The 27,105-nt window shown below is 31.4% G+C and overlaps 1 protein-coding gene across 1 annotated transcript in view; it reads right to left on the bottom strand.

Annotated features, from left to right (window-relative positions):
• Positions 1-27,105, bottom strand: part of LOC134725412 (uncharacterized) — a 60,724-nt gene that overhangs the window by 8,883 nt on the left and 24,736 nt on the right. The window contains exon 2 of the mRNA XM_063589215.1: positions 16,513-16,674. Coding sequence (XP_063445285.1) covers positions 16,513-16,674 — 162 coding nt within the window. The remainder of the gene's footprint in view (positions 1-16,512; positions 16,675-27,105) is intronic.

The following is a 27,105-nucleotide window of genomic DNA, read 5'->3' as shown; positions in this document are numbered from 1 at the left end:
CAGGTATCAGGATTATGATTTAATACGCAAGTCGCGCGTTTGGTCTACATAAGACTCATCAGTGACGCTCAGATCATAATAGTTATAAAGCCAAACAAGTACAATAGTTATCAAAGGTACCCGGATTATAATTTAGTACGCCAGACGCGCGTCTCGTCTCTATAAGAATAATCAGTGACGCTCATATCAAAATATTTATTAAGCCAAACAAGTACAAAGTTGAAGAGCATTGAGGACACAAAATATAAGGCAGATAAAGATAAAGAATCTGGCATGTTTTGCGGATTTTCGTGTAGACGTATGATTTGTCTGAATGTTTAGAGTTCTTTTACTAGCGTTCTTGTTTTAATTAATCTGTATGATTGTTAAATCAATATTAACAAATTGTTTTATGCTGGTGGAGATTTATTTCCCCGAGGGTATCAATAGTCCAGTAGTCAGCACGTGGACTGACATGAATTATCATTGATATTGTTACGTTTATAAATTAACAGTTTACAAAGTTTTGAATTTTTGAAATACATTTGTACTAAGGCATTCTACCTCAGGCATAGATTACGTGAGCTGTTTTTGGCAACACTTTCAGGAATTTTAGTTCTCAATGCTCTTCAACCTCGTACTTTGTTTGTTTTTTTAGAACTTTTTGGGATTCGGGTGTCGCTGGTGTGTATTTTTGGCGCGCGTCTGACGTGCATATATTAAGATTTAGTCCTGGTATCAATGATAAGTTTATTAACAACCACTGGGTCGATGCCACTGCCGGTGGAGATTTATTTCCCCGAGGGTATCACAATCCAAGTAGTCAGCACTTTTTGTGTTGACATGAATTATCATTGAAATTGTGACGTTAATAAAATAACTGTTTACAAAATTTTGATTTTTTTGAAATGCTAAGGCATTCTTCCTCAGGCATAGATTACCTTAGCTGTATTTGGCAACACTTTTAGGAATTTTAGGTCGCAATGCTCTCCAACCTCGTACTTTGTTTGCTTTTTTTTGTACTTTAAGGGATTCGGGCGTCGCTGGTGAGTCTTTTGTTGACGAGGCGCTCGTCTGGCGTGTATATATGGTTTTGTCCTGGTATCTTTGATGAGTTTATTTTATAGTAGAGATACAAGTTATAGTAGAAAAATAATTTTAAAACAATGCATTACGAGGTCAATATATTCATAATTTTTATAAACTAATAAGTTTCCATATAATCGACCATAGTCAAGAAAAGTCTTTTAGTTAATAAACTTAACCTTGAGCGTTCATGATGAAAGTATTCTAGAAAAGACCTTCGGAAGCACTCATTTCATTAAGGGTTATTTTCGTATTCATTAACGACGAATAGCAATGATCAAACATACCAGCGATTATCAAAGATCTGTAATAATAACAGGATTCTAAATGGACTTATTCACGAAGATTCAATAACGACAAAAACAAACCATGGATGTGATTAACCTGTGCTTTGTAAATTTTACACTGGTTAGAACTATAATACCGAATGATTCCCTACGTTAGTGATAATATTCGGATCAATTCTTCACAAATTTCATTTCTTTTTTTTTCATGAAAGCTTTTATAGTAATGACATCATTGCGTTAATATTGTTATTGTATTATCAACAATTACCTGATTTTGTTTTCTCCCAAACAATTTATGTCTTTTGAACAGCAGTATACTTATGTTGCCTTTATTTGACATTTTGATTTTGCCATCTCATTTGGAACTTTCTGTTTTGAATTTTCCTTGTTATTTGTAGGGTTGTGTTGGTCTTCATGTTGTTTTGTCTGACTGTGTGTGTAGGATGAAATTAATACATTCTCGTTAAGTTGAGGTTTGGAGAATGGTTCCTGTATCGTCTGGTTGGAGTGTATGATTTAGTACTAGTATGTTTAAACTTTGTGCAGGTAAATTTTAGTTGTAATCGACAAACAGTTATAGAAATAAATTGTTGCAACTTAAGATTAATATTGATACAGGGGTTATACTGTGGAAGTGAAACAACATTGTAAGTTTCTTTTCCATTTACGATATTTAGCACAAACTAAAATTATCCAGTTATCTTAATTTTATTCTAGTACTCTTTATTATTGCGCATTTTTATTCTGTTTTGCATGGCATTATTACAGTAAAAGCCATTATGTATCGTCTATCGAATCAATATTAAATCGGAATTAAGTGTTTTTTCTGCCCTAGGTTTCATTTTCTGTTCTTTTATGTGGCTTTTATCATTCCTCTGATAGAGGTTAAAAGAGAAATGCTTGAATATCCGAGTGATCGTCTTCGATTAAATCTTATTTTCTTTTAACAAATTTGGACTTGACGACATATATTTGTTAGTATTTGTTAAATTCATTCTCAACATGTGAGTCGGACTGATGAAGAACAAAAAATCAAATGGTATACTTGTGTTATATTGAAACATTTATTTACCTCTTTTTTTATATCCCATGGTTTTCTATTGTTGGGTTTTTAATTTGTATAGTTGACCTATACCCCTTATATTTTTTTATTTATATCCAAATAGTTTAGTGATTAGATTAATACTTGTTTAGGAACTGACACTGACGCCTGAAAGACTTGTCTCATCTTCAATCTTTACCTAAACACTTTGACTGTCCTGTTTTATTAGACGAACAGTAAACCTAAATTATTCTTTTGTCAGCTTTACATATTAACAAAATATCTTTCAGGAAAACAATTGAAGTCGGCAACCGCAATCTCGTTTTGATCAGTCTGATTGCTTTATACTGTTAACCTATTCAACTTCTATAAAATAATCTTCTTTTTTCCATATTGGAAAATGTCCATTATACGACTGCAATTCATCAAATGTTTACCATCCTGACTTAATTCCTACTAAAGGATATTTCCTGAAGATATATAGCAGACCAGTGACACGTGCTACAACCTTTCAATTTCTAATCAACCAATATTTGGCTGCCTTATAATATTGTAAAGAAATCTCATTATTTATGAAGAAAAGCCATTGTTATATGTAATTGCGGTAGATTCAGGAAAAATCAAGCACGAAAATCGATATCAAAATTGTTTTCAATCATCTCTGGCACAATGCAGATTTATTATGTGACCCGACAGCGTTAGTAAGCATCAGACCTAAAAGATCGCTACATTTGCAGCGTTATATTGCTTGATGGTTTATTAATACAGATATAGCGATGATGCACTTGCATGGACGTCACATGTATTATTCAAATTAAGTGAATAATACATATAAAAAGGTTCTTCGAGTGCATAGTAAACACAAATGTATATATATATATAATAGATGCCTTTTCTGTTAATATTTAGTTCATTTGTTTGTATGCCCCATTTATGGGCATTATGTTTTCTTGTTTGTGCGTCCGTTCGTCCGTCAGTTCGTTCGTTGAGCTTCAGGTTAAAGTTTTTGGTCGAGGAAGTTTTTGAAACTTAGTAAAGATGTTCCCTATTATATGATCTTTCTCATTGTAATGCCAAATTAAAGATTTTATTCCATTTTCACGGTCCACTGATTATAGAAAAATGATAGTGCGGAAGGGGCATTCGTGTACAGGGGACACCTTCTTGTTGTTTTTGTTTGTGTTTTATATGTTGTTATCCTGTGCCATTTTCATACCAAATAAACGATACATCAGTCAATCAATCATAGAACACATCAACTTAGTACTTGTTTAAGGATTCAATTCGGGAAAATGAGCAATAGTTAGGTTATCAGGAATACTCTTAAACTGAATATGTGCAAATGACTAAACATTTCTAGAGCATATATTTCCTGTACATTCTGAATATCGCCAAAGATTTGCCAGAGTAACATTCAAGAAATACGGTACGAGTGTGCTCTATGTTGAAGACTGTACGATACATATACACTGTTGCTTATAGTAGTCTATGATGGATTGTTGTCTTATTGGCAAATTAAACCACATCTCCTTTATGTTATAAGTATAAATAAAATAAAAATGAAGATGTGGTATGATTGCCAAAGAGAAAACTCTTCACAAGAGGCCAAATGACACAGAAATTAACAACTATAGCCTTCAACAATGAGCAAAGTTCATATTTGGTCTTTGCAGTGATTATGTTGTTTTTTTTGTTGTTTTTTTATTTCTATGCAATATAACTTTGAATTGCCTTTTAATTGATACAAGTAGCAAGTACTGTTCTACAACATGAGTTACAAATCATGTCTATTTTTTTTTCTCGAAAGTTAAAGGAACCACTTTCTCTTTTAAGAAGTAATAGATTTATATAGAGACAAAATTTCAGCGTACTTTTCTATACCAATTTCATGTATTTAGTTTTGTTGTTATATTGTAATTCTCATCGGATTTGTTTAATGCTTAGTTCGTTTCTGTGTGTGTTACATGTTAATGTTGTGTCGTTGTTCTCTTTTAATAATTAATGCGTTTCCTTCTTAGTTTGTAATCCGGATTTGTTGTTTTTTTCTCTCGATTTATTAGTTTCGAACAGCGGTATACTACTGTTGCCTTTATTTGACCAACTACATAGCTTCTTGAATATTTTTTGGAAATCAACTCCTATTTACGAAATATCTGCTACTTGAATAGGAAGTGAAGAGAGTAATATATTGAAATTTGAAACTTTACCTTTATAACGATTATTTCAATATATAATTTATCAAATATTCTTTTACACTTACACGAAATAAAGCGGCAACCTCATAGAACAATAGAATACAATAAAATTTTACACCGATTCGTGTTCTGTTTCACTATTCATCAACGTTTCATGTTTCCGCGGAGGGTGATTAAATGTTTAACCATCAGAAAATAATAAATGAAAATTTGTAACAATTTTTTTTAAAAGATCGTTATAAAACATATTGTCAGTTTTCATCTTATAACTTAATATTTATGAAGTGAAATGACACTTTTGAGATGTGAAAGCCGTCAAAAGAACGATTTCTATTGCGGATAAAGCTTTTGTATGGTTTCTCGAAACCAACATAAAACTTTTGCAGTGTTTATAACATTATTGAACAGTTTTCTATAGTTAAAATCAATACTATAGTTAGTAACTGATACATTGAAATAAATTGCGTATAAAACATAATTCGGCTCAATTTGCTGATTAATTCCACAGAATTGAAATTACAGTTGATGTATTCCTGAATTTGTTTTTGTCTAAAACTGTTTTAGAATCAATTCTTGGGTAGATCTGCCAAAATTTGTTCTAGATTATCTGACAGATCATTCTTCATGGTAGAACTTTCAAAACTATTTAGGAGCAAAGTTGTCAGATGTTTTTTAAGGTAAATTTTAATTTTTGATAACTCAAGTACTTGTACGTAGCTTTATTATCCCATTTTCTATCGTGAAGATATTATTACATAGTTTAATAATGCAGATTCTTAAATTAATTGCTTATAGGCTACAATTTTCTGTCTTTCGTCAATTTGGATAACAAGATAAGTGTATACGAAGACTGGATCATTATATCAGACGTCACGTTTGAACTTAATAGAAAGGCTCACTTTAGTTAAAAGGTTTTCCCTATAAACCTATTGCATATTATGAATGATCCATTAACTACTGCCATATATAGACTATTTAGAGAAAGGTCAAAGGTGATGAAGGATCTCCTACATTCATTAAGAGTTTTTATGATGTTTTTGATAATGAAAATAGTTATAAAATTAAAAAAAAAAAACTTTTAAAAGCTTTAAGGTGGTGTATGTTTTATGTCATAGATGAGAAAATCAATCGAATACCATTTTGATCAAAAACTTATTAATCTTATATTCCATCAAAAATATAACGTCGAGCTGAGGTTATTCAAAAGAAAAAGTTGAATGTCATTATAAATTGGAGTTCTCGGCATATTTTCAAATCTTTCGATATAGTATTCTATTCCGTCATATGAAGATATCATTAAAATATAAATGTGTATATAAACCGTCTATAAACTCGTCATTGATACCAGCACTAAAATATTGTATGCCAGTCGAACGTATTGCCTACACAAGGCTGATCACTGTCATCGTGCAGTGACGTGACACTCAAGTCAAAATAGTTGAAACGGGCAAATAAAGTACAAACTTGAAAACTATAGAAAACTTACAATTCCGAAAGACGAATAAACTCATTGCAAATATAAGAACTATAAGCCAGATGCGTGTTTCGTTTACAAAGGATTCAACAAAGGCCAAAGATTTTGATAAAATCCAGCTAATAAAATCCATTCCTGGAGTAGAAAATCCTTAGTTTTTTATAGTCTATGAGAGTGATAGCCCGATGAGCAACACTTAAATGAAACCTAGATATTATGGATAGTTCAATAGGATATGTTTCATAAACAGTCAATTCGGCAATTTAATCTTATTTTACGATAAACGGTGAAAAATGTTGAATATCAAATTCAATGTAATGCCACATTGATTTAAATGATAAAATATGTTTCTTTTAAACAGTTCAACATGTCTAATATAAAAATAATAAGTTATATGAATTGATAAAATATTGAATGAATGAAGTACTAAATTCTGATTATACTCAAAATATCCTTTAACTAAATGTATAAAAAAAAGTGATACTACTGAAAAATCCATCTGTCATTTCGATTCGCGAAAAGAAATTATCTAAAGCAGCTATATTGCATCTGGAGTATACATTGTTTTATCAATTTCAGTAATTATGCATTGGACTTTAAAACAGTTACACTACAGTGTAGTGTGCTAGAACGAATTTCAAACACATGTTATCTTGTATATTTTATTCTTTAACAAGTCATGAACGATACATTACGTTTATATAATATTTATACTAGCTGTACTTATCTCGCAGTATAAAAGCAACTTACTTTCCGTACCCGTGACAATTATTCTATTTATATTATGCTTCATCAGGCTTAGCAGAATGCATCGCTGACGCATAGTTTTTTTATTTCTAAACAGTGAAACAGTTTTTACTTAAAAGTTAGAGAAAGTCTATTACAACTCTTATCAACTATCAGAATGGATGTTATACAACTGTTATGTTCCTGGCTCAGTACAAACGTGAATTAACATATAATGTTAAAAAGGATAATCATTTAGCACAATCAATTTGGAGTTCAGTACATTTTTTTTACCAAGATTTTCTAATTCTAAATTACAATAAATAACATAATTATAGTATCTCGGATCTTGCACAACTTTTTACAGCAGAAATAAGTCTGATTTTAAACAACCACTCCTTGTTATATGTATTAGCGTGCTAGATCGCATTAATTTACTGATCCATACAAATGGGACGTCAGCTCATAAAATAAGATTTTTCTAAGTCTCTACGGAAGTGTTTCGGGAAAAGTGAGGACAAATATACCGTCAGCCACTTACTGAAACAATTTATTGTGTTTCAATTATAGAAGTCGGCAGCAATAGTATAATCTAATTGATAAAAGCCAACAAACAGCTCGTACGTCGAAAATAAAATTATTCTTAACTTAAAGAATGAGGACACATCTATAAAAAAAAACATTTGCTCAGAATAGCTTCACAATTCAGTAAGACTACCGTATCGTATTCATTTGCTCTCAATCAAGTATTTGTTATTATCATTCGCAATTTCATCGTTTTAAAAAAAAAAAAAATGTTATTGTGTTTTTCTTTCAACATATTACAACGGATGCAATTATGTACATTAAAAGATAAAGATTACAACATACAACTGGGAGATAAAACCTCCATATGCAGACGGTGCTGCTACGTTCATTTTCATAGAAATGGAAAGTTCCTATTTTAGGTCTTCAATGCTCGAGAACGTTTTCAGTTTATTTTCAATCTATGAGTTTGACTCCCCCTCTGGTATCTCTCGTCCCTCTTTTATGAGTCTTTTGTTCACGAAACACCCGCAAGGAGCATACAACTTTGAGCCTGGGTTCTATGTTGAGTTTATTATAAAAGGTTTCTTTGTCAGTAAAAACATCAAACTGTTAGCGGATGTAGTCTTAGTTTTATCCCATACGATGGACAAACAACGATCATGTAAAACAAATATAAAACATTTGAGTGTTACTGAAAACGTTTAATTGACGGGGTTAAACGTCATTTCTCCTTCGTACATATTTATCGCATGCTCGTAAATCAAGTTCGTTTTGCAACAATCTGAGCCCAACAAGATCTCAAAATATGACAATGGTAGGCTGAAGACATATTTATACAAATAGATGTTTGTAATAGACGTCAAAGTATTAATTATTTGACCACTTGACAATCGAGACCTTTCACTTGATTAGGATTTGGCAATTTTATAGTTTATTGCTTTTGACGTGTTCATTCTAGTGATCAATCTTTTTTTTTTGTATTCTAATCTCAGCAAATAACTGAAAGTTGAGATAAAATTTTGTGATCTGCCTGAAAACTGTTTTAATGAAAACCTACATTTTTACAATAATTTTGCACGTCCCCTATCCAATTTATCATTGACTGCAATATAATGTTATTTTTGAAGATTTAAAAGATTGTCTTTAGTGTGATTGACAACGATAATGGGATTTCTCAAAAGTGTTGACTTCAAATCAAGACAAATGATTATATTCTGAAATCAAAGATCAACGAATCAATACTTCAAACCGGAGTTACCGTCTATACTTCCAAACAAAAGACAGAAGATTACATGTTTGTATAACTAAATTTTAAATGTTTGAATGAAAGTATCATCCTCAAATGTGCAGGAATGTACAATTAACAACAAATGATTATGAAATATCTGAACGACGATCTGAACTAAAAAAAATAATGTCATCTACAAGTAATGTAGCGGACACATGATCGAGACGTTTTAAACCGCTTAAACAAGTAACACCATAAGGTTTTGTTTGGGACATTTTCAGTTAGGAAAATCAGGCGTAGGTCATTGAAAATTTACATGAAATTCAGCAACTACTCCAATGACACCAAAAAAAGCGAAAATCAATAACAATCAAAGGTCTGATTAAAGTTCCATCCAAATTTTGAAGAATTTTTATTATTTGATTTGCTGGACGACTTTCTCTTTGACGTCTATCCGACATCCATCTGTTATTCATAATAAAAACTGATTCAGAAATGAAGTCTTTTGTTGAGGGCATACGATACAGTTTCGAGCCAATATTGAATTGTATAAGAAAAATTGCATACAAGCTATTTTTCACCTAAATAATCCAATTATGTAATAAAAAACATAATCTTTATGTACTGCTTTAAGAGATAAAAAGAGGTCAACCTTTAAACATTTATTTCGAAATTTTACTTTGTGTTTCACATTTCTATCCTACGGATAGACACATCTTACTTTTTTACTTCAACAGCTAAACACAAGCGGATTTTTGTAGAAACACTATGAATATCTTCTTCACATAAACACGCTCTTAATATGTACAACATTTCTTCGGATATAATTATGTTTGAAACAAAGTTTCTGGTTTTTAGGTTGATAACGGCATTGTTTGCGCTATATTTATTAAATTTTTAAAAAATCAATGTTTCATTAAAATTGTTACTAATAATCTTCATATGTAATCAACTCTAATGATTTTTAAAAAGAAGGATTCATGTACTCGTTTTATCAGTTAAATCAGTTTAAATCATGAAAAATTACAAAAAACATGCATCTTTTGCCCATATGTCGTAGTTTGACGTCGCGAAAATAACATTACATGAGCAACGTCATTACATCCCCAGTAACTGTATCGTAATCCCTATAGTAGAGGTTTTGTCAACTTTGAATTGTCATTGGAAAAGGACACATTATACTAGAACTAGAAAAAATTGACAAGAACAAAAATATCCCGACACCGTCATCATCAAAGTTTCTTGATTTTATTTGATTATCACAAACATTTTCTGTTTAGAGAATAATTTTTCATCATATATTAGACTATAGGAAAACTGTTCTTGTCTGTTCAATGGTGTTCCCTATTTTTATGACTCATACTTTGTAAAAGGACAGCCGACAGAAAATAAAATAATCAGTGTTTTCCTTGAATAATCAATCACAATATAGAGGAAGCCCTCTAACTAAATAATTCAGAGTATCGTACTTTGTTGATAGCATGTCCAACTACATGTATACTTCGAATAAAAAATACAAAAGATACATTAAAATATATATATCAAGATATCGAATACATTGACATATGTTGTTAAAAGAAAAAGACAAAAAAAAAGACAAAAAAAAGAGTTCTGACAGACGTCGAGAGAGGTGGTGTATTTAAATGAAGAATGAATACCTTGATGGGTTTAAGCTGATAAAAAACATTGGTTTTTCATGTTATGTCAAAATCATAGAAATGTTTAAATGGTGATTAATTTCACGAAATCAATCTTAAAATGAAACAACAATCCTATTGCAATCGAAAATTACCTCATTGCATAACATCTAATTAAAATCTATCTGATATAGTAGAATCTGTTTTAATGGAGTGGTATTTATCATGCATACTGGAAATATTCAAATTACTAGATGGATATTTAGTTTTCCACCGAGATATCAAAACAGATATAATTGATAAGATATTTTACACATTTGTTTGGATTACTGTATAGTCTTATGAAATTTAAATTATGACTTCAATTAATTCAGTTTATTAATCAAATGACTGTTTTTATATGGGTGTATGTCTTTGACATGTGTGTAAGATAGTTAATCTTTGGTATACATTTTCTTATTTGTTGCCGAGCTATGTCGTTATCAAGATCATGGAAAGAGGTTACCTGATTAAAAACTCAACAAGCATTTACCTGTAGACGTTGCACGTTTGTCAAATACGGCTCTAATACTGTGAATGAAATTTTTACCACAGTTCGTAAAAGCTGTTATTTTAATTATGGGATATAATAAAATAAGATAACAGTACCGTAACATTGACTGTAGCTTTACACATTACATGTACATTTTCTGTTATATTTGGTATAATTCTATTTAAATGTTACGGTTTTACTTTGAAAAAAATGTTTGCAATCATTAAAATGAAAACCTGTAGAGATTTTTTCAATCTGATGATGCACCTGTATGACAACATCTGTGAATCAATATTCCTGGATTAACCATTTTTCCTGACACTGAACGGAGATGCGATATAACAGCACACCGCTTCATTGAAATCAAGTGATCGGATTCAAATTAAATGAGATTACTTTAACATACAGCCTGCCGTAAGACGTAATGCTCTAATGAATTGATTTAGTAGAACAATCGATAAACCTGCACAGAAATTCTTCAGGAAAAAAGATCTAGCTATACATTGATTTTCAATCGTGCTTGTTAGCTTAAAAGTTTATTTGCATCGGTTGTTCTTGGGAAATAATGAAAAATCCAAATGTCCGGAAAATGCAATGCTTAGAGAAGCATTCATTTATACCAATGAAATGAGTAGATGATCATTCCTGTACACTTATAAAATGCTTTATATGTTGTTGTAATCGTCATGTCTTTTCAATAACTACAAAAAGATAACATCTCTAGAAACAAACGCTGATTATCGTCAGTTGTAGTCGGCTTTGTCATTAATTTAGGGAGAAAGTACAGGTTCTAGTCTCAGTTGGAAATGTAATTCTCTTACATTTTTAGATTGATTTTCTAGGCGCTATATATATGTATGTGTGTTTTATATACACCTCCCTATTAATTTAGTTGTTCATGCGATTGTTTCATTGACGTATACTGCATACAATTTATTCTTATATATATATTAAGCAAATTTACAGATCTAACATTGTTGGGTTGATGTTTAGACGAGTTGTATATACATTATGTACACAGCCATGTATCACCATCATTGATGGCGATCCGATGGATACATCTGTTGTAGGGTTGTCACTGACTCAGACGTACTTATGAATATAATTATTTTCTGTGACTGTATCTTACATTAATTTGTAGGATCCTTTACTATAGATAATTTAGCTGATCTGTAACAATAACATCTTCATGCCTTATATATCATGTACTGTAGTACGCCGCTAGATTAAAACTGACGTGGAAAGGTAACACATGCCCACCGAAAGCTCTTTTTTTGAGAGCCCAGGTGGTCGTGTGGTCTAGCGGGACGGCTGCAGTGCAGGCGATTTGGTGTCACGATATCACAGAAGCATGGGTTCGAATCCCAGCGAGGGAAGAACCAGAAATTTGCGAAAGCAAATTTACAGATCTAACATTGTTGGGTTGATGTTTAGACGAGTTGTATATATATATATATATATATATAAACGAGTCTAAATTCGATTCCCGTTTGGGATGAAAATTTCAGGAACTCAATTTTCGGCTCTCCCTTGACACCATTCGCGAGTATGGTCTTGAGGAAACGATGATAGTCCGTCGGACGGGGACGATAAATGGCTGACCCGTGTTAAGAGAGAGCCATATCTCTTGCACGTTAAAGACACCCTTGTAGATTTCGAAAAAGAGTAGGCTAATGCCGCTACAAGGCAGCACTCGCACCCGCAAAGTGGAAAGGGATTAATATAAGTTGCAAAACTTGTTTCCCAATCCACTGTAAATAAATATGTTTAAACTAAACTAAATTAAAAACTACGTTCAAACCTATGATTGCGTTGGATAAAAACCGCAATTTTTATACGTGTGCATGTCAAACAAATTTCGTTGTAGAAGGATCTAAAAACAGCACAAACAACATTTTCCAAAAGACCAAAAACGTGAGAAAGTATATTTAAACAAAACGCATTTGACTAACAGGCCGAACAACTGATGTTCTTTAACCCTGCTGACTGCCATTGACGATTGCCAAATAAAATTGATCACAAGATGTAACAAAACGGATCTGAATATAAATTTAATACGTCACAGAAAAAAAAATGGTAACTAGTGGCTACGATGTTGTGCCACAAACATTCGGTGCCAATATTTCTTTAGTACACCAGATCTAGATTTCGACAATATATGTCTCTTCAGTGATGTTAGGGATCGAAACGGTATTTGGAAGGCCATATAATTTACTTTCAATTTAAGATTGACTCTTGAATTTTAAGAGACAATATAGGATGAACGGATCATATAAACCGGAGGGAAAATATGATACATGCCCAAACAAAAAATATAAACGAGTCTAAATTGAAAACTACGTTCAAACCTATGATTGCGTTGGATAAAAACCGCAATTTTTATACGTGTGCATGTCAAACAAATTTCGTTGTAGAAGGATCTAAAAACAGCACAAACAACATTTTCCAAAAGACCAAAAACGTGAGAAAGTATATTTAAACAAAACGCATTTGACTAACAGGCCGAACAACTGATGTTCTTTAACCCTGCTGACTGCCATTGACGATTGCCAAATAAAATTGATCACAAGATGTAACAAAATGGATCTGAATATAAATTTAATACGTCACAGAAAAAAAAATGGTAACTAATGGCTACGATGTTGTGCCACAAACATTCGGTGCCAATATTTCTTTAGTACACCAGATCTAGATTTCGACAATATATGTCTCTTCAGTGATGTTAGGGATCGAAACGGTATTTGGAAGGCCATATAATTTACTTTCAATTTAAGATTGACTCTTGAATTTTAAGAGACAATATAGGATGAACGGATCATATAAACCGGAGGGAAAATATGATACATGCCCAAACAAAAAATATAAACGAGTCTAAATTGAAAACTACGTTCAAACCTATGATTGCGTTGGATAAAAACCGCAATTTTTATACGTGTGCATGTCAAACAAATTTCGTTGTAGAAGGATCTAAAAACAGCACAAACAACATTTTCCAAAAGACCAAAAACGTGAAAAATTATATTTAAACAAAACGCATTTGACTAACAGGCCGAACAACTGATGTTCTTTAACCCTGCTGAATGCCATTGACGATTGCCAAATAAAATTGATCACAAGATGTAACAAAATGGATCTGAATATAAATTTAATACGTCACAGAAAAAAAAATGTTAACTAGTGGCTACGATGTTGTGCCACAAACATTCTGATATAATTGTTCTAAATATCAGCACAACAAAGTAAAATCTACAAATTTGCTGAAGCTTATTTTGGTTTTCTCTCGTCGAGATAGGAACTCGTGCTATTGATATCCAGCGCTATAGACCACTTGTCCAACTTGACTGAAATATATTTACACCATATTAACGATTTGGTATTAACTACGTTGTCTATCTTGGGTTTTTTTCTGAAGAAACTCTAAACAATAAATGAGAGATTACTATTCGCGAACTTTATATAGATGCATGTATATATATGCGTATAAAATTTATTAAATGTATAATTTCGATCAAAGACTTAAAGCGCAATGCAGACCTCAGATGTTTTTTTTTGTTTTGTTTTGTTTTGTTTTTGTTTGTTTTGTTTTTATTTGTATTTTAATTTTTATTATTTTCACGAATATACAACAAATACATCACATCAAACAAACAAACAGTTATATTAGCAATACATTTGACTATCTAATTTGACCTCAGATGTTTTTGACTTAAAAAAAAGTTAAGATGAAATTTAAGCTGTGCAGATATACATACTTTATGTTTAATTGTGTTTTCACTTTAATTCACAGAACAAAAAGAAAAATCAAAATCAGGAACAACTCAATCAAGTGCGATTATACTGGAATACCGTCCGTCAACACATAATATTGGTCTTGTTTATATTTGTATTTCAGTACTTAAGAGAGCCAATTTAAAATTGTTACCATACTGTAACCATATTAACGTTTACAAGTTTAAGTTTTATAACTCATTTAATTGCTTTTGTGACCACTGTTTGCGATGAGGTATAACGACAACACTAATTTAGACTTGAATAACTTCTTCCTTCATTAAGAAAGTTACTTTGCAAATCATAAAATCTGCCAGTAAACACATGTCTAATTAGTGACGTCATTTGTTCATTAAAGTGAAGATCGGTTTGGTATAGCACTTCTTCATGAAGAAGTTATATAACAGATATAAATCGGTTAAACAAGATGTTGATACCAGTGTGACTGATACGGATTAAATAATATCATTCCTTATATTTCATAAATCATTAACTTTCTTATTAATTATTTGACATTACTTTTGTTACTGTAAATGACAACATGATATCTTGATCGACAATGTTATGAGTTATGAAGCAAACCACTACACTGAATACAATCTATAAGGAACATAAAATAATTGGTTAGATTGTATAGATTTTCAAAGGAATAACAGGTCATTTGTTCTTTTCAAAACATGTTCTCTGCAATTATTGGTGAAATGCAAAATATCAAACTCTCATTAACAATTAGGAACTGAATTCCCTCTCAAAAGACATTAAAAATTGATAGTTGGTTTATCGGGTGGGGTGAAATTGGGGTCATTTTGGGAGGTTTTTTTTTTTTAATCTGTAAATGTAACTTGATTTTTACTCATTACATTTCGAATGAATGAAAACGAATAAAATGAGTACCATGTATTAAAATTACAATACTTAACCCATGTGGTTTCTTTTATTTAGCTGGTGGTATTATTTGATACGAAATATTGTTTGTATTGTGTTTTTTGTGGTTTTTTTTTGTTTTGTTTCCTAATATGCTGCTATTATTGATTCAATGGATTTTTTTACAGATATATTGTGTACTTTCATTTATGAACCCTATATTATTTCACTTATTCAGATTAAAAATAGTGAGAGCAACCAAATAGCTCAAACAAAAAATTAATCATATGTGTGTCCCCAGTCAGGAACCTTATCAATCAACCGCTCACATGACTTTTGGTATATTGTGTTGTTAATTGTTGTCTCATGAACGTAAGTGTTTGTATTTATCATTTTCTTTTATTTATTACAAATCTGCAATTTGCGATTTTAAGATAAAGTATTGTTATTTCCATTGTGTTTCTTCTGCAGTAACGTAACATGTATATTAAAAGAAAAAGTAAAAAAAAACGTCCATATTTATGTTTATTTTATATCTTATTCAGACCTAGAAACGTCAGGGAGAAAAATCTAAAATACGATGCATAATACAGCGAAGTTTTTATGCAAATTAAAGTAGTCTCGTTTTTAGTTAAATGCAAAGATGTAATAAATACACTTTCTGCTGTTAAATAACAGACCAAAAGCTTTCTCGTACAATGAATAAAACCATATTTATTAAATAGCGTGGCCATTTACCATTCAACCAACTACTTTTTTTATATTTGTTTATATCCTTATTTCAGTTTCGCTATGCATATGTTGAGCCATTAAAATATGTAATATCAAACCTTCATTTATCCCACGCTGTTTCTTCTTATTGAACAATAATGAGAGGTACCGTGATGCATTGCTGTTATGTCAATTCCTTACGGATATAATTTTGTTTTTATAATAATATAGTCAGTTTAGTAAATGGGTTGTAATGTTATTTGTCTTAATAAAGAAGGAAGTGGACGTTATACGCCTTAGACAGGAAAGCGAGTCTTCAACACTGGCCTTTTATAACGTAAATTCTCTTTCACTTGATGGGCATTGATCAAGTAAATTTGATCTTGAGAAATATAAATTATACAATTTCAATAATTTCAGTTTTTGCCTCAATTGGTAAAAAAAAAGTAAAATACCTCTCACTCCTTTGAGCTTTATACAGTGAGTAGCCTTGAAAAAATCGAAGTCACATTTTCGAGATATATAGATTGATGTTGCTAGATTCTTCTTAAATCCGTCCATGCATAGTTTATTATCTTTATCTAGCGATGTGCACACATAGCAGTCTATAGCATCAACTGAAAAAGATAAAAAAAAAATATCTTGAATCACATTACAGAAACTTATCAACACTTTGTGTGAATCGAAAATATATCATATGGTTTAAGTAAATGTGAGTTTATAGTCAAAATTATGTTCTCAATTTTAACCAGAAAGTGAATAAAATTATCTCAGAATGATAAAAACTTAACTGAATTTTGCTTTTCTTATATTTTTCATTCCTGCAAAAAAAATGTTTAAATGAACTGGGGAAAATGCTTATCAAATTCCAAGTGAACTTTAATTAACCATCACACAAATATTTTCTTTTCTTTCATTTCATTAACAGCGAATAGACCCCACGAACCAAAAGAATTATCAGTCAAAAACGACAATATGTCAGTATTGGTCTATGAATCATTCAGTCACTATACTCATGTACAGTTTTGCACTTGAAAAGGCCAATAAAAGTATTGTTTTAAAAACATTGTCAACTGCCAAAACAAGTACCTTTATTTTAAGCCTATTCAGAAGACGCTTTGATGTTGATACTTATAACCATAACAGTTATTAAACCGTACGAATATAAACAACAGGTCGATTTGTAAAACCTTTCAGTTGTCTTTGTGTTTGAAATAAACTGTGGAAGCGTTTAAACTTATGATCCCAGACTAAAATAATAAATACCTTTTATAACCTTCTAAGAATATCATAGAATATAATACGGGTTTCTATGATATGATAACATTTCATCCAGGTTTATTATAGATGATTGATTTCACCATTTATCGACAATTAAAATTATGACAAAGCTGCATCTCGAATTGCATATTTCTCATTTCAACTGCCTTAAAAGTCAATTTGTGTCCTTTATCTGTTGAAAAGATTCACTTAACTTTCTTTTTCAATGGTAGCAACCATACAATTTAAACCAATTCTTTTACGAATAAAGCTTTGGGTGTCTCTTATCATTGATAGAAATTTTAATTTTCTTTTTCAATAGAAGCAACCATACAAATTTAAACTAAACCCTGTATAAATAAAGCTTTGAGTTTCTCTTATCATTAATAAAAATTCTTCTAAAACTTTCACTTTGAATTATTTGAGACCATTTGTCTCCGTGTTTCATGCAGCCTATGTTTGTTTGATTTATATTGATGCTTAATAGGTTTGCGATGTTAAATAATGTTATATAATTATTATCCTTTTGAAGGTGATTTTACTAATATTTACATTCAACTACATGTAAATGTATAGTTGAGACATTTGAATAAAGAATCCATTACACGTTTAAAAGGTTTTCAAATAAAGGCAATAATAGTACACCGCTGTTCAGTTATCATAACTCGATTAAAATGAAACGCATCAGCTGCCATATTCATGACTTGGTACATGGCGGTTTAGGGCAAAATGGTGGCAACAAGTTTTGTGCTCAACGACATGACTTTTACTGCTCTTGAAATTTACTTTTACATTATACTACGGGCCAGAAATGCCTACTTCGTTGGTAGCATCTTTTTTATGCCCTTACTTAGAGAGATATATGGAAAGTACTGTTTCAAAATTATTTTTTACTCTTTCTGTACACAAAAAGTGTTTCGAATAGTTACTTTCCTAAATTATATCCATACGTTTCCTGAAAACATCTTCCTGCATTGTGTCATTTAACAATACCTTACTTAATAATCATACAATGCACTCTTTCTTTCATTCTAAATACACGGCTTACGTCTTCCGAAAATGTCCAAGAACCCCGATGAAATTGAATTATAAATTGTTTAAAACACTAATCAAGTAAGACAGACGATCGCAATCAGTGTTTAAGTAAACCAAGGTTTACTAAAATGACTGCCCCTCTACATATACTGTGTTTTGCTTTATAAATCGTTCATATTGTAATAATTGAAAAGAAAGGACATATCATGTGTTGCCAGTCAATATGCAGATTTAAACTATTGAATTACATAGAAGTACAAAAGATGCAGGGTACCCATCCATGCCACAAAATCAGCATGTGCACAGCAAACAAAATAATCATTTGCTTCAAGCATTCGACGTTTTCATAAATAACATACTTTTCCTTGAAAAATGCGATTTACATATACATTAAAGAGTATGTTAATAAAAGACCAATAAACTCAGGTCGTTTCAAGCAATGGAGAAACTTAATTCACACTAACAACATATTTTTGTCTTTGTATTATTATTGTTTAAGTGCTGTCCATGATAAACAGTGATCTTTGCCACTATTGTGCCGGCTTTAGCGTAGCCATGAGAATGCTTTTGTACGAAAAACCCAAACATTTTGTAACAAAATCTCAGATGAGAATAAAATTCGATTCCATAGGTGTTGCTTGTCCCATTTGTTACTTTAAACCAATACTTCGATGCGACAACTACTGTTTAGATACACTTAAAATAGTTACGTGATCTCCGGATAATTGTTTAAAGTTGTTAGGTATCGTCCATTAGGTTAAACTTGACACCTCCCTAGCATTAAACCAATATAATATAATGCCTAGACGCTACCACGGTTTATCTAATGTTCCGGATATTAATTAGTCTGGGTTCATTTGATAGTAAATTGTCTATGAATAGAATGAAAATATCCAATGTACATTTATCTTGTTCTGTCATCAGGCTAATGTTCCATATTTATCATAATTATGTATTTGTAAAGTTAAACTGATCCAATCCTCTTGGGATAAGTTGTAAAAGCAGATATAATTTTAAGTTAAGTTATTTCTAGACAGAAGATGTCAAAAGTTGTCTGCTGTTTATACTGGTGCATGACTTTGTTATCAGCTTTTCCGTTTTCTTGTTTTGTGTTGATTCTGTCTTGTGTTGTCCTTTGTATCTTGACATTTTGATTTTTTATTGAAGCGCACCTGCTGTTGAAACAACATAACATGATCAATACAGCCAGATCATACAGGTTGCATGATATCATAACTTACTTCAACTAGTCGCATTTCTTATTCAGTTCTTTAACCGCTTAACAATTTAAATACAAAACATGTTGTACCAAGACGTGTGCATGAAAAATATTTGTCAGCAAATATATAACTCATACGGGTATTGTCTTATTGGCACGCATAACACATCTTCCTATATTTATTAATATTCCTTCGTCATTTAAGTTAATTGTGTCACCTCGTTTTCAACATGCGCTGTTACATAGTTTATCAGGTGATTCTATGGTTAAGATTTCGAGAAATCGCGATGAAAAATATTGATTTCCAATTACCAGACTAAAGCATTCTTGGTTTTGTTTGGGAAAAGGTGACTTCAATCATCATCATGTATCCTACACGACATTATATCACAAGGAACAAGTTATTTGAATAACGGTAAAGCCATCATCAGTGGATGATTGTGTTAACAAGTTATATAAATAAAAAAATATTAATGAAGCTAGCGGTTCCGTTTTCATGTTTTCTAATGACCTCCATCGATAATAATTTCATCATTTACCTTCATAATGATCCAATAAATTTTACTTTTAAGCTAAAAATTTATATGAAAATACCGTGTCTTATTTCCGCTGACGTCAATTGGTGGACTATCTTTAGTAAGTCAGCTGTACTTGTGCTTAATAGGAATTAATTTTTTTATATTTAACAATAGGTTCAGATTAATGTCTGTCACGAAACGTAATCTGTTTACAGAAATGAAGTATGAAGATGGCCTATTAAAATGCCCACTATGAGATGAATGAAATGAGATGTGTTAACCAGACAGCAGTACAACAACAAAATACAACAAGAGAGCAACTTACAGTCTTTAACAACTGACAGCTGTCTTTATCAATATAAAGATATCTTAAGTACAGCTCTTCGTAAGAACCAGGCAGGGTGCCATATACATGTGATTTATGAGGGTTTCAGATTTTATCTTTAAATGGCCTAGAAGAAGCAGTAACTGAATACTGCTCAAAAAATAAATATGAGTGGGAAAATACAAGTGGTTGCCATGGTAACGGACACTCTATTTTTTGGTTGTGAAGCATGGTAAAATCTTCCAAAAATCAGCTAAATCAATATAATTCAGAGCCTGATTAGAAATAGAATCAAGCATTTTTCATTAATTTTTATATGTAACGTTGATACAACTTGGTTTTAACATCATTTTAGTTTAGATTGCATGTAAACCAAATTTGTAATTTTTTTGAAAAATTTTGCCAAAAAATGCATATTTTCAACTTTTCTGAATTTGGGATTTTTGCGAAATTATCAAATTTTCTGTGGTGATTTTCAGAAAAGAGCAACTGTGTATAGCATAGTTAGCACTTTAGTAATGAAGTTTGGATACTACTTTACCAAATTAAATAGAAAAAAGCTTGGGACTTTTCTTAGTTTTATCTCCATAGCAACCGATTTGTTCCTTGGAAACGGAGTTATTATTTCCAGAATTTTGCAGTTTTAGAGCTTAAATGTACTGAATTGGTCCATACTTGATAAAAAAATACATTAAAGCATAAGCTTACTCCAAATTACCATCGTTAATAGTTGCTGACCTAAATAGTTACCATGGAAATACATATTACCCATAGTAACATCTATTTTAAAATGTATCAATTGAAATTTATGTAAACAAATACATATATTATATATAGACGGTGTTTATATTCAAATTGGAATATGACTGCATGCTTTGCTTCACTCACAGTCTTGTCTGTATATAATATATAATGAAACATTGAGGTAAGAACCGAAGGTTAGGGAAAAAGGGGGGGGGGGAGGGGTAGGTTTATTTTGAAAAAAAAATCATACATGTAGATTCTTGAAAAGATAACGTTTGGTTTATGAATTATTATGGATTATGAATAGAATAATGATAATGAATAGAATCAATTTCATATACATATATGACATTGATATAACTTGGTTTTAGCTTCAGAGCTTAGTTAGTTTTGCAGTTCAACCCCAACGTGTAGATGTTTTGTTAAAAATACTTAAAAAACATTATTTTTTTTCGAAATCATGAAGTATTGTGAAATAATCAAATTTTCTCCTGTGTTTTCCCAAAAATTGAGAATATGTAAATCTTTCTAGCATTGTAGTATCAAAGTATGAATACTACCTGACAAAAATAAATAAAACATTGCGTGCGGCTCTCATGAATTTTATCACCATGTTAACGTATTTTCCCCTTGGAAACAGAGTTATTATTCATTTGAATTCTGCGGTATGGGGAATTCAATGTTCTCAATTAATTCCAAACCCTTATGAAAAGACATGCATTGAGGCATATATATCAGCTTTTAACTGCAATCGTGATGTATTATTACAACAGTTGCCATGGTGACAAATATCACCCATAACAGTCAATCAAATGATGTATAATATAGTTTATGTAAAAAATTACATATAATTATGTTAGTAAAGTTCATTTTTTCTAATGGGAATATAACTGCATGCTTTGCTTTGTTTCACTCTCAGTACTGTCATGACTGTCTTTGCTCATTGAAAAGACTTAACAAATTTTAATATATACACTGTTGCATTTTGGGGGAGGAGTGGAGGTTGGGTAGTTTTTGTTTGAATCTTTCATAAATCAGGATCATGCACAGCTAAGGTGTGCATTAACTACCTCAGGTATACTGCAAAGTTCAAATGTGCTCTTAACTGATCCTAAACTTTGAAAGGGTATAATTCCATAAAATTAAAATAAACAGTTGCGCCATGAGCACATGTTACGCCCGTCGCTTTTTCAAAGAATATTAAAAAAAAAAAAATATTTTCTCAATGTTATATCACAAATTCATGAAAAACTAATGGGAGGTTATGTTGATTAATGTAAACCTGGCGTCACCAAAGTTTTATAACTGCTCAAAGCATTGTCTGAAAACTGGCATATTCCCCCTTTTTATGATTAAAATCACATTTATCCGTGACCTCAAACGTATACAAATTAAAAGTGAACTCCCGTCAATATATATAAACAATTTATTGAACGAAAAATGGGGAGAGTTAAAGATTGCAAAGTGAAATTTTTTTTCGGTTTATTTAACTTTCTAAATTGAGGTACATTTCTCATTGGTTCATCTTTCTCTTAGCATATATCCTAAGGGACGAAAAGCAATACATCTATGTTTGGTTATGATTTTGCATACACCTTTTTGTAAGTACACCAAAATGGAACTAAAACTGTAGGAGATGTAGGTTAAACGTCAATTACACAGCAATCAAACGGAAAAAAAACCCCATTGAACTAATGACATTTAGCAGGCAACATAAAGATGTCAACAATATTAGAAGTTATAGGTGTCTACACATTATGTCAAATTCTTAATTATTACTGATTTATCTATATAAAGATTTTCTCGAGGATTAATTTATATAATATTCTTTTTATCCACGAACAATTATAAATTGGAACTATCTGCCACAACAAATAGTATCATGCAGTACAGTAGAGGGATTTAAGAGTATGATCACAGATTCTGCTCTCATCCCCATATTCTATCCCTAACTATTCTGTTATCAAATGTATATAGTTTTATCAAAATTTATTTTTTTGAATGTACATACGTTATTTTGTTTTTCTTGATATTGTTATTTTTAATTTTTTCCTGCTATATATAGATTCTTACATTGATACCAGTGGATTATCGGATTTATCCAATCGAGATAGTTAAATTATCAATTTTAAAGTTCGAGCCGCCTCGGCGAGTACTTTAAAATTTATAATTTAACTATCGAGATTGGATAAATCCGATAATCCACGAGTAACTATGTAAGAATCTGTTTCTCTAATGATTAAAAAGACACTTTCTTTTTTTGTTTACCGAAAATCCCCTTCGAGTGCCTTTCACATTGCACGAAGTTGTCAATTTCATTAACACCTGTTATCATATTTTGGTTCATCCAGTCAGCCAAAAAGGTCATGACCCTTAAAATCATCCAATGATCTTCTGAGATCACCAGCAACCACACGTTGATTAAAATTTTTTATACAATGGGTTCGAAAAGGGATAAATTTCCATAGAATTAGAGAAAATGTAATTTATAAATTTTATAGTCGACGCCCGGCAAATAATCTTCAATAATTGAAGGATCGCTAGAAACCTAAAGAAGAAGAAGATATATAGTTGGGATCCTGCTAACATATTTAACCCTGCCACCTTCTCCTTGTATGTGGCTGTCCCAAGTCAGAAGCCTGTAATTCAGTGGATTTTGTTTGTTTATGTGTTACATATTTGTTTTTCGTTCCTTGTTGGTTAATACATAGGTTTTCTTGTTTGAATTGATTTACATTGTCATTTCGGGACCTTTCATAGCTGACTATGGGGCATGGGCTTTGCCCAATGTTGAAGGCCGTATGATAACCTATAGTTGTTAATTTCTGTGTCATTTTGGTCTCTTGTGAAGATTTGTTTCAATTTGGCAATTATACCACATTTTTTTTTTTTATTTCAACCGAAATGATAAAAAAATAAATACATGAAAGTCGAAAAAATATTATATGGTATGTATGACAGAAAAAAGGGTTCAGAAAGGTTTTCTTAAATATCAACTGGTCATTTAGATATTTCTTCACCTAACCAGGTCATTTAAGGTAAACTATAATGTTTTACACTCAGTGGCAGATCCTGAACTTTGTGTAAAAAGGGAGGGTTGCTCCAGTTACACTTCAGTGATTACCTTTATGATCAACCATATGTTTCCCACGAAAAGGGGGGGGGGGGGTATCCACCCAGGATCCGCCTATGAAACTGATCTGGTTCTCAGTTTTAACAATTTTTAAAGTATAAAACAAAGAAAAGTAACGTGAAACGGGCATGACTCGGGAACAGTTACAGTGACGCCAGCTAAGTAAATTCAAACTTGATCTCTGTTTTGTGGTAATAAGTAATTTGTATATGTTTCATAGCATTTGGTTGAGGCAAACTAAAATTAGAAAATGGAAACCAACTTCGTGACGACTAAAGTACTAAAGTTTCAAACAAAGAAAAGTAATGCAAAACGGGCACTACTCGGGAACAGTTAAAGTGACGCCAACTAAATTCAAATTGATCTCTGTTTTGTAGTAATAAGCATTATGTACAAAATGATGTATATGTTTCATAACATTTGGTTGAGGCAAACTAAAATTAGAAAAGAAAAGGGTTGGTGTTGGTTGGGGTTGGGGTTCCGGAGGTTGGAAACCCCCCTTTTTTGACGATCAATGCATTTGAATGAGAGCATATAGTTGGAACCCCCCCCCCCCATTTTACTCTGGATTGGGCCCCCTTTTTAAGATGACTGGAACAGCCACTGTTGTTTAAGTGTATTATTTTAATAAAAATTTGATACACTATTTATTTGCAAACTGGTTTTTTTTCTATAAAGCGTACCTTAAAATAAAGAATAAGTCAGATAGACAGAGGTATACGTAATATATGATTAAAAAATCATTGAATTTGTTAATCTAAAATTAGAAATGCAGCATATATGATAATTTATCAACACAAACCACTGTTGTTTCCAATACACACAAAGTATCTGGAGAAAAGCACAAGGAGCAGGAATTAAGTTCTGGTATATGTCACTATACTGCCTTCAACAATAAGCAAATTACATACTGCATAGTCAGCTACAAAGGGCCCCGAAATCACAAATGAACAAACAAATATATTGTTTTGATGTAACACAACAACAAATGACAACCACTGTATTTCAGGCTCCTGACTTGGGAAATGTACACACATATGGAATGTGGCAAGGTGAAACATGTAAGTGGGATTCCAATCCTCCCTGTAAAACATAAACACAAAGTGGAAATGGCCTGCTACTTGTATATACCAACAACAAAAAGACACTAAGAACATATCCGGAGTACTTCAGTTACTGAAGCTAATTTAAAGCCAAAACAACAAATAAAAAAATTACACAACTAATTAGACTGCATACTCTTTACTGACTATGAAACAAAATACTGATGGGATCATTTCACAATACTGGGGCTGAGACTACACATCATCTAAAGGAATGGCAAAGCAAGTCAACGAAACATTCCAGAACTCGCGACCAAACATTTTAACAAATAAAACTACTGAAACATGAGGAATCTAGGCCTCAACCATGATTCACTATGCAGCATTAATGCCCCACCAAGAAGTAACAACAGTACAGTTTGGCGATGCAGCCACCTACCTTATTCACGTTGAATAGATAAATGAACTTTAATAGGCTAATATACTGTGGATTTCTGTGTGTGTGCTACAATGTGTGATTTGCTGTAGTGCTGTTTCTTGTATTGTTTGTTTCATATTATAATGCTTGCGTGACTTTACTTTTGAATTTGTGTTATAAAAGAAATATTAGACAATTTGCTTTATTTCTTTATTTCGATTGTTTAATGCTATATAGTCACGTTTTTGTCTCTTTCACTTATTCAGAATTTCCATTCTCAATTTCATTCTATTACTTTCATTTTTATTTGAATTAAAAACAAAAAATTCAGACATATAGAAAAATAACCTATTTCCTATCCCAAAAAACATTGGCCAATTAAAAGTTGATTAAGTGTAATCCTTTGTTTAGATAAGTTTTCCTCCCATTCCCACTTTTCTTGCCATATTTATAAAAAAAAAAAAAAGTGGGAATAGGAGGAACGAACCATTTTAACAATGTTGAACATCTATTTATTTAAGATTATTTTTCTACAAAATTAGATATCTATCTCTGCCATAATATGTAAAAGTAATATACATAACAGCACTCCTTCTAGTCCTTAGTGGCATTGTATAGGTCTTTAGTGCACAAAGGAGTCCTTAGCAGTGTTTAGACGTACCGTTTACTTTTACGATTATAGATCAAAATAAAATTTGAATTTGGAGATATTGAGAAAAATAAAGGAATACAATTTTTTGAGGAAACCATGTACCAAATTCAGCAGACCTATATAATTATTAACTCTGTCTCTCCATCTAAAATTTCTATACCGTACTTTGTTATTACAATAAACAAATGACCCTTTCATGAAATCAAGAGATATGAGTTGTAAATATAGAAAAATATAATTTTTGTTGATTATGGTTGAAAGAAGTCCATTTACAGGGCTGCAAAACAGATATTATAAGGTACATAATGGTTTGTATCAAATCTGAACTTTTTTGTTCCCATGGTAATCAAAAGCAGATCAAGTGTAAATTAACTATCTAACTGTTGAGTATATTATTCAAACTCCATTATTCATATGTATCCAATACCTAGAAAACCATGTATTTGATGCTGATTCTGAATTAATTTAGCAATTTCAGACCAGTTGCTAGGGCTTTCTTTTGGTTGCTATGGTCTTTCAGCCACTTATATTAAAGCTTATACATTTTTTTTATCATTTTCAAACAAATCATAAGTTTTATTGTCTGTTAAATTACATTAATACAAACAAAATAGCAAAAAGTTTGATAATGAACTAGTATTATTTTTTGTCATTTTTATGAATTTTACCAATTTTTGTTGCCATGGTAACAAAAAATTTCA

The sequence above is a fragment of the Mytilus trossulus genome, chromosome 7, assembly GCF_036588685.1.
Source record: "Mytilus trossulus isolate FHL-02 chromosome 7, PNRI_Mtr1.1.1.hap1, whole genome shotgun sequence".
In the NCBI taxonomy this organism is placed as follows: Eukaryota; Metazoa; Mollusca; class Bivalvia; order Mytilida; family Mytilidae; genus Mytilus; species Mytilus trossulus.
Note: the sequence above shows the minus strand (reverse complement) of the source record. Positions and strands in the feature narration are given on the sequence as shown.